At 39.4% G+C, this 9,391-nt stretch overlaps 2 protein-coding genes across 5 annotated transcripts in view; one reads left to right on the forward strand and one right to left on the reverse strand.

Moving 5' to 3' along the window:
• SETD6 (SET domain containing 6) overlaps positions 1 to 914 on the forward strand; it is a 3,604-nt gene extending 2,690 nt beyond the window's left edge. Inside the window, exons 8-9 of the mRNA XM_012647843.1 lie at positions 211 to 353; positions 536 to 914. Of these exons, the coding sequence (XP_012503297.1) occupies positions 211 to 353; positions 536 to 838 (446 nt within the window). The 3' untranslated portion in view covers positions 839 to 914. The remainder of the gene's footprint in view (positions 1 to 210; positions 354 to 535) is intronic.
• Positions 915 to 1,748: 834 nt separating this feature from the next.
• CNOT1 (CCR4-NOT transcription complex, subunit 1) overlaps positions 1,749 to 9,391 on the reverse strand; it is a 102,788-nt gene continuing 95,145 nt past the window's right edge. For 2 of the 4 annotated variants that reach the window (XM_012647865.1, XM_012647866.1), the window contains exons 44-49: positions 8,965 to 9,138; positions 7,425 to 7,574; positions 6,271 to 6,451; positions 4,100 to 4,232; positions 2,928 to 3,062; positions 2,424 to 2,767 (exon numbers count right to left, since the gene is read on the reverse strand). In XM_012647865.1, the coding sequence (XP_012503319.1) occupies positions 2,689 to 2,767; positions 2,928 to 3,062; positions 4,100 to 4,232; positions 6,271 to 6,451; positions 7,425 to 7,574; positions 8,965 to 9,138 (852 nt within the window). In that variant the 3' untranslated portion in view covers positions 2,424 to 2,688. Of the gene's footprint in view, positions 2,768 to 2,927; positions 3,063 to 4,099; positions 4,233 to 6,270; positions 6,452 to 7,424; positions 7,575 to 8,964; positions 9,139 to 9,391 lie in introns of all 4 variants that reach the window. The other 2 variants (XM_012647863.1, XM_012647864.1) reach the window with 2 other exon arrangements.

Consider the following 9,391-nt stretch of genomic DNA (forward strand, 5'->3'; position numbering starts at 1 on the left):
TTCTATTTTTAGTAGAGACGGGGTCTCGCTCTTGCTCAGGCTGGTTTCGAACTCCTGAGCTCAAACAATCTGCCCCCCTCAGCCTCCCAGAGAGCTAGGATTACAGGCGTGAGCCACCGCGCCCGGCCTGGAGTTGACTTGTTTTGTAGACTAAGGGAGAAATGAGCCCTTGGGTGTACTGAGACATTCACACCATTACTTTATCTACAGGAACAAAAGTTGAAGCTGAAAGGCTCCTACTGTGTGAGCGCTGGGATTTCTTATGCAAACTGGAGATGGTAGGGGAAGAGGGAGCCTTTGTGATTGGGCGGGAGGAAGTGCTGACCGAAGAGGAGCTGACCACCACACTAAAGGTAAAGAGCTAAGAGTGGCCATTTAATGCTGGTAAATAGCTTCAGTATTTAGAGCAAAAGAGCTAGGAGATGAGAGAGGAAAGGTGGGATGCTGGGGGAGAACACTTAATAAATGCTAAGATAGATTGGGTCTCCTCTAAAACAAGTATATTCTAATCAAAGGGCCCCATGGTTGCTTCTAGGTACTGTGCATGCCTGCTGAGGAATTCAGAGAGTTTAAAGACCAGGATGGATGGAGAAATAAAAGGGAAGAGGACAGCCTGACAATCACAAATATCCCCAAGCTCAAAGCATCATGGAGACGGCTTCTTCGAGACAGTGTTCTATTGACCTTGCAAACCTATGCCACAGACTTAAAAACTGAGCAAGATTTACTCAGTAATAAGGAGGTCTATGCCAGACTCAGCTGTAGAGAACAGCAGGCCTTACAGCTTCGCTATGGTCAGAAGATGATCCTACATCAGTTGTTGGAGCTGACAAGTTAGCAGGTTCCCTGTTGCCTATAGGAACAACAATAAGAACTTACTCTACATTGATACTGATGCTTGAAAAGGAGGAAAATTTGCATCTTTTGCTTTTCTTATTAAATACTAAAAGGAAAGTAGCAAAGTTGTTATGGTAAGATTAACTGAGGTAAGTGTGATGTGTTGGACACAGCAGACTTGGGGATCACTGCTAGTTGTTACCTAATGTTTTATACCTGTTTTCAGTTTTAACCAATGCCGGCAAAAATAGGGTGGTAGTAGGTCTAACTGTGTTCTAGCATTTAATAACATGGACTTTGCAAGTAGACCTGGTTCAAATCTGGGCCTATTTTTAAGATGGTGACTTAACCTTTAAAGACTATTTATTAGAGGATTTAATATAATCTGTGTAACTGGCCTTCAGAGTGTTTCCTTTAATTCCACCTTCAGTTATGTAATCAGCAGTCTGATGTTTGCTCTAGATAGCACAACTTGCCCCTGAAGACACCAAAGGCATTCAAAACCCCATTCATGTAGGACTTAAGCTATCTAATTTTGTCCTCTCTGGCCATAAAACTCAACACTCATTAAAAGGTGAAGTTTTTAGGTGAGGTAAATTTTATATACCTACTCATTTTCTTTTAAAAATAACAAAATACTTGAGGGAAAGGACATTAAACCTGAGTGTTTTGTAATTCAGTGTAACCAGAAACCTGCTCCCACCATTTTCCACTGCTGGAAATAGGAAGAAAAATTTCCTTGCTTGTTTAAACACATGTGAGCTTAGTAGTAGAAAAGATCATCCATCATTCAGCAAGAAGTTGGTGTTTCCCCAGTGGCCCTGGGCTCTGAAGGGTTGGGCTGTCCACTCTCTTCCTCACCACCAGCACTGGCTGCTGCTACTGAGAAAGGCACAGTGGACTCAGATGCATGTCATGACTTTAATGTTTAACTACAGTGTGCATACACATACAAGAAGTAGGGGAACTAAAGCCTGGGAAAGGCTACAAAGTACAACACAGGGACCAATACATCTACAAAACATTCAAAATCCTTACACAAGGGGCTGTATTGGTCCTTTTGACTTTATTGTCATTCAGCTTAGCCTGTATGGCCATTCAGTGGGGGTAATGAGGGTGATTCATAAGTAAGTATTAGGAAGGGGGCATTTTTAGGCCTGGTCTTGTTTCCCCTTATAAAAGAATAAATCGCGTATCTCACAGGGCCCAAGTGTATGGTCTACAAAAATGGGAGCTGCTACAACTGTTGCTTTCCCTGCAGGCAGATTTAGAATGGGTTTGAGAGGCAAAACAAGAATGCAAGGGATCCCACTTGTGAGCCTTTCCCATGTTCCCTGGCATATCAAATTCTAGCATATCCATGTTTTTAATAACTTAGTGATTTCCTAGGGCCCCTGTCCACATTAAAAAAATAAGTTACATAATATTTAAACTGGCTTTTTGCTAGTCTTTGGGACACCAGGAATGTCAGAAGACATGGGACCTATGCCCTCGGACAAGTGCGTGGCGCTGCCTCTTGATGACAAGGTACCAGTTTATGTATTTGCCTTGGACACAGTACAAACCCAAGAAGGTCCAGACAAAGGTTTTCTCTTTCATGTATTTACACAAGTTCAAAATGATATTCACAGCATCTTCTAAATTTTGGCCAATAGTCAAAAAAAATGCATTTAAACTTTGGAACGTGCCCACATAGACAGGAGGCTGACCGCAACAGTAGTTGGGGCAGGTACCCGAGAACCAAAGGGCTCGGAAAGTCAGGAAGAGCTGAAAGGATTCTTCAGTCAGTTTATGAACTTGATGCAGTGGGACCTCCAGACTGACACGTTTACAACGGAGATGTGGTTCCATCTAACTGGCACCTGTCCCTTCCATTACTTGCTGAGCCTGCTTCTGTCCCATGCAGCACTGTGCAACCGACTGGAATAACCTGAAGGAAAACAGTTACAAATTTACCTGGAAAAAAAGTTTAGCCTCTACAGTATCTTACATCTCATATGCTTTAGCTACTAATCACCAACACAAGCTGCAACTATGGTTTTCATTCTCTTTCCTCATTTCTAGACAATTAAAAATTGCTTGTAACTCACTTTTCGATTTCTGGGGCACAGTGTACAAACTCGTGGTTCCAGAACTTAAACGCTGGATTTTTAATCAGCTCAATAAAGGTAATAAGAAGACCCCAAGGATGTGGCCTATTTACAATCAACCGTTCCAAGAGAACCCTGGAAGAGGGGAGAAAGGGTTAATGTACAAGGAAAAATACAAATTCATGAGTGCTCCTCCATTATCTTTTTTCTGACTCTTCTCCCTGGTTATTAAACCGCATGCAAAAGCTTTTGCTTGTAGTAGAGACTGGATTTTGGTTGAAATACCTTGCTTTTTTACTTAGATGCCAGAGCTGTTCACAATTACAGTGGTGCGGGGAAGCCATCCACATAAAGCCCATAGAGTATGGCACACAAAAAAAATAGTCAAGAATGAACACTCAGTGCGTGTGTAAATTGGTAAAATTTTTCTGAATGGCAATAAGTATTGGCTTAAATATTCATATCCCTTCACCTACCAATTGTACTTTTAAATTTACCCTCAGGAAATTAGCCCAAGAACAAAGATTAAATAGAAGGTTTACTTCAGCTTTATATATAAAATCATAAACAAAACGGGATATTATCTAACCATCCAATAATAAAATACTAGTTAAATTTTAATATATGAAACCTAAGGAATACCATGTTTAGTGCCATAGGTACTACTATTAGGTGAATGGAAAGTTCAAAAAGTCCCACCCAATTTTTAAAGTATGTATGTGCATGTGTGTATATCCATCACTAGAATCTACCTATTTCCCCATCTCTTCAATGCTATATACAGTCTAAGCAACCTGCAACAGATTCCTTCTGTAAGGAGAGTGCACATATGATCCTGTTTTCCTGCTTAAAATCTTTTTTTAACACAGAGGTAGTGAAGAAATGTCCAAGGTCCTTAACATAGTCTGTAATGGGCTTGCATGATTCAGGACTAGTTAAAAATGCTGCTACAGCTGCCACCACCTCAGAGAACCTCCTGAGGTATAATTTTTCATTTCAGCAATGAGTAATGTATAATTTTATACTTGTGATTTGTGTCCATCAGACTATTAGGAGGACATCCATTTTGTTCACAACTATATCCCACATTTAATATGTTATTGACAAGTAAAAGATGTTCACTGAACACAATGTATAGAAAAAACACCAAGCATTCAAAATGAAGTGGTTACCTTGTGATCTGTTCCTGGATAGCTTCAGTGTTGGCCTCTGCAAAAAGGTACAGCATGGTGCAGCTGAAGTAGTGAGTGTGGCTATTTGGGTACCGCAGCTGGTTTGCAATTGCATTCAAGAAGAGGTATCGACCTAGAAATTAAGGCACCTCTGCTTAATGAGGACTTCCTCTGAAAGGCCAACGTGGGAAAGACAAATAGTTCTGCCTGGCTAGGGTTTGAGTTTCTGACGGAGGCTTTCAAATCTTTGGTTTAAACCAAAAGTCCTCAGCACCCCAAGGAGCTTTCATTTCTGTGGTTTTTATTTCAACATTTTCCACATTAGAAATTAAGATGTTAGCTGGTACTGAAAAAAACAAAATTTTAAAAAATTTTTTAGAAAAATTAAGATTTAATATTTTTTCCCTAGTCTCTCACGCTGTTGCCCCAGCTAGACTGCAGTGCCATCATCATAGCTCACTGCAACCTCAAACTCCTGGGCCCACCCTCCTGCTTTGGCCTCCTGAGTAGCTGGGACTACAGGTGCCACCATGCCCAGCTAATTTTTCTATTTTTTGTTGTAGAGACGGTGTGTCATTCTTGCTCGGGCTGGTCTCAAACTCCTGACCTCAAGTCATCCTCCCACCTTGGCCTCCTAGAATGTTAGGATTAAAGGTGTGAGCCACCATGTCCAGCCTATTAATTTATTTTTTAAAACAGACCTACTATATGTTAATATAAACACTACTAAAAAATATTTTCTAAAACAACTTAGTGAAGAGGGTGTCACTAAATTTTTTTTACATTTTGCAGATCTCTTTAATGTTCTGCTTCTACATTCCATCTGTTACAGTATATTACATGTAGCCTCTAGAAAATTCTGTACACATGACAGAATGAGAACAAAAATAAAAAGTTGTCTTATGCTGAAAATAGTTTTGACCTTGAAGCCCTGCTAAAAGGGTCTTAAAGACACCCTTAAGGGATTCCCAGACCACACTTTGAGAACTATACTATCCTTAGAATAAATATCTATTAACTTAACCGGTTTTGGTTGTCTGCCTCTGCTTGATCACTCATGTTTGTAACGCTGTCACAGTGACCCTTAACATTTCCCTAAAGGCTGTTCTCCTCTCTTAGAGCTGAGCTCTGGAGGTAATGGTATTCTATTTTGTTAAATCTTGATTTTAAGTTGTCTCAAATCCCTTCTACATATAAGCATGCAGTATATACTGAAGATTAGTTAGCCTCTCAAGAATCGATAGCAAAAGTAGCTGTCCTTCTGAATTGTGTGTGCTAAAATGAGGACTGTACAGCTAGCTAACACCTAACTGGGGTTTCTATAATAAGAATGAATATGAAGGACCAAAAGAAATGTAGCCCAACCAGGAAATCTGCAACCTGCAATAGGAGTTACACTTGAACTTTTCATTAATCTTTATACACCTAACATTTAAGAGGCTGCCTGGCAAACAAGCACCAATAAATGCTGGTAAAAGGCAGGCTAACAAAACAATGTAACAGGAGCATATGTGTAAAGAGCCTATGGAAAGAAATGTTTTTTTGCACACTAAAATGCTATAGTCATGGCAGGGTGTGGTGGCTCAGGCCAGTAATCCTAGCACTCTGGGAGGCCGAGGTGGGTGGATCGTTTGAGCTCAGGAGATCGAGACCAGCCTGAGCAAGAGCGAGACCCCATCTCTACTTAAAATAGAAATTACCTGGACAACTAACAATATATAGAAAAAATTAGCCAGGCATGGTGGTGTATGCCTGCAGTCCCAGCTACTCAGGAGGCTGAGGCAGGAGGATCACCTGAGTCCAGGAGTTTGGGGTTGCTGTGAGCTAGGCTGACGCCATGGCACTCAAGCCCAGGCAACAGAGTGAGACTCTTGTCTCAAAAAAAAAATTAAAAAAAAACAAGACTGTACTCAGTCATACATACCAAAATACTACCTGATATTGGAGGATTCTGTGTAATTCTTTCCTTCATGCTTTTCTATATCTTTTACATTGAGCAGATAATGTCCAACGAAAGATAAAATAATTAGCCACACCTATAAATATACTGACAGAACATTCTCTATTGTGGCTAAAGCACACAATATATTTTTGTGATGAGACTGTGGCTTTTAAAAAAAAAAAAAAAAAGCCAGAGAACTATACTCTGAGAACTGGCAGGTTTCACTCACCCTCGGTGTCCAAGTCCACAGCCAGGTTCTGGAAGATATCCATGTGCGCTGAGTGGGTGATGGTGCTCATTGAAGGTGTGCTGCCCTTGTTGTGGATGTGCGCAATGGCCTGAGTTCCTACATAGAGCACCAGTGCATTGATGAGCTGGAGGTTGTAGCGATTGCCAGGCTCATTGGATACCTTAAATGAGCAAAACAGAAAAGGTCCTTATATGCTCCCACAGAGGACTGATTCTAGCACCAATATTTCTAAACCCTTCTTATGCCTTCATAGAAAGCCTGAACTGTTCTCAACATTCATTGTGATTTTAATAAATGCAGGCACTTGCTTGAGTTTGTGAGGTTATTTAATAAATACACAGCTGCCCCAAGGGTGGTTGTATCAACGAGAAACCTGATTTACCTCAGTATGCCAAAGCTGTCATCACTATGCTCGTGGCACGCTTCTAAAGTTAAGTTTATAAAGTTAAAATATGCACTATCCCAATTATAATAAAGATTTGGAGAGGAAGAAAGTTGTGGTTGCAGGGTATGGAAAGACTGGAAAGATGATACAACTTCAAGTCATTCGTATAGCAAGTTAACACATTGATTGACTGCCACACCAGAAAGAAAAATTTTTTTCCTCGTGGCCATAGTGTTTTATTACAAAAATAGAATAAAAACGTCTAAGCCAAAATGATCCTTTCTAATTTAATGAAAATTTATTATTTTTGTTATCTGTGCATGAGTTATGTGCAACTAGAAAAACAGTTCAAGCAGTTCCCAAGGTAAAGAGACGTGAGTTACATATGCTTCACAAGGCCCTGGGCTGAAAACTAGCATGAGTTAAATACAACTCACATGGCAGTTAAAGTGTTAAACAAGAATGCATTTATTTAGAAAAATCTTAGAGTACAATTAGGGAATAACTGTCAGCGGTCTAACAGTCCGTTGCCTGGCTGCCTCATCCAAAGGTGTAGAATTGTGTGCCTGATAAAATGAACTAGTAAAATATAAAAATCCAGTTAAGCTCACTCAACTGATAGAAGTAACAATGTGTTTTTAAATCTTTAAATCAGGTTGAACACACTAACTTCCCAAACATACTGGATTGTACATAGAAAGTGCTTTCTATGGAAGACATAGCTGAATTTAAGCCAAACCCAATTAACCTGCAAGTTGCTGCGCAGATCAGACAGAAAAGTGACTGGCGATCGAGTTTTAAGATAGGAATCCAAATCCTTTTTGAACTGAGGTGGCATCACTCCAGTGAAATTGGTGAGTATCCGGGGTGCAATGTTAATTTCACTCAACATGTCCACCTGCCACAGATGAATTCAACAATCACAATTTGTAGGAATTGAAAGCAAATTATATCTATGCTGACAAGTGGTAAGATTGTTTTTCTAAGACTATTTACACTATAAATGTCTTGAAGAGTAGAGCTGCCACTTTCTTAATTTAACCAGTCTTTCTTTAATTAGAATATTTATAAAAAATGATAATTTCTCATTTTATAATGTATTTGCTTTCTAAGGGCAAGACAGGTACCTTTTGTGGAGAGGTCTAATTTGCACCATTAATAGATTTTTCCCGAACTTGGATTTCAAAATACGTGTTCACAACTAGCTTCCTCACTCATCAACAGTCTTTGAAAAGCAGCCTCAGTAGAACAAGACGACATGGTATTTAGTACTTTTTTAAAAATGCATGTGAAAAAAGATTAGAGAATACATAAAAACTATAGTGAAGTGCAGTGGTACATGCCTGTAGGCTCAGCTACTCAGGAGGATGAGGCAGGAGAGTTGCCTGAGCCCAAGATTTCAAGGCTGTAGTGCACCATGATCGCACATGTGAACAGCCACTGTACTCCAGCTTGGGCAACACAGAAAGACCTCAACTGTTTTAAAAACAAAACAAACCAAAAAACTATAGTAGCCATGTCAGGGTGGTGTGGTTTTAAGTGGGACGTCCCTTCACTACATTTCAACAACTTAAACAAAATTTAGTCAGCCATCTGTATCCTTGGTATCCACATCCAACCAACCACAGACCGAAAATATTCGGGGGTGGGGGGGAAGGGGGAAAAAAGTTGTTTGTTTTTTTTTTAACATAGCATAACAACTATTTACATAGCATTTACATTATATTACTTATCATTAAGTAATCTAGAGATATTTCAGTCCTTTCAACTCACATGGCAGTTAATATGTTAAATAATATAAAGTACCTGATAAGGTATATGTAGGTTATATGCAAGTATTATGCCATTGTATGTAAGGGACTTGAGTGTCTTAGAATTTTGGCATCTGAGGGAGTCCTGGAACCAATACCCTGTGAATATCAAGGTACAAGCATGTGTGCACACACCACCAGTGAAATATGGGTATTATATTGTTCGTTCTGCAGTTCTTTGCCACATGGGGTCCACTCAGCAAATGACTAACAACTAGGTTGAGGTTTTGTAAATACAGCCGTATTTAATATCAACATTAATCTGAAAAATAGCAACTAGAAAAACACTGTGAACTAATACTCAGCAGCAGCAATAGCAACAATATCATATTCTATCAGGCTTAATAACAAGACTGTTTCCCCCGAACAGTACCCTTACCTAACAAAGAACTGTATGTTGGAGAGTCGGGGTTAAACAGCCTGGAAAGGACTGGAATATTAAGATATAACTTTTCCTTGAACTGTATGGAACTTTACCTTCAGATTAGGAGTGAATGGGTCTGGGAGCCTCATGTTTCTTGGGAAGGCACTCAGGATCAAATTTCTTAACTGGATACAATTAGGTGGGATCACATCACAGAACCCATAATGGTAATCACAAAGGAACTCTGGGAAATCATGCAAAAGAACCAGCAGCACTCTTAAAGTGCCCTATTGTTTAAAAATAAGAAAAATATTTCCATACTAAGAAAAAGGAAGTAACATTTTTCCTATTATGAGTTTAACTCCAGTTTAAAAAAAAAAAAGCAGAAAATATACTTCAATAACATTTTTTAAAAAGGTTACAGGCTTTAATTAACATTAACAATACCATAGGTGATTTACCAAATATTCCCATCTAGAAATCATGAAAAAGTAGGGACCAGAAGTTTACAGCCTTAAATGAATATGCTAGAAGAGGCTG

The sequence above is a fragment of the Propithecus coquereli genome, unplaced genomic scaffold (genome assembly GCF_000956105.1).
Source record: "Propithecus coquereli isolate 6110/MARCELLA unplaced genomic scaffold, Pcoq_1.0 Scaffold272, whole genome shotgun sequence".
NCBI classification, from domain to species: domain Eukaryota; kingdom Metazoa; phylum Chordata; class Mammalia; order Primates; family Indriidae; genus Propithecus; species Propithecus coquereli.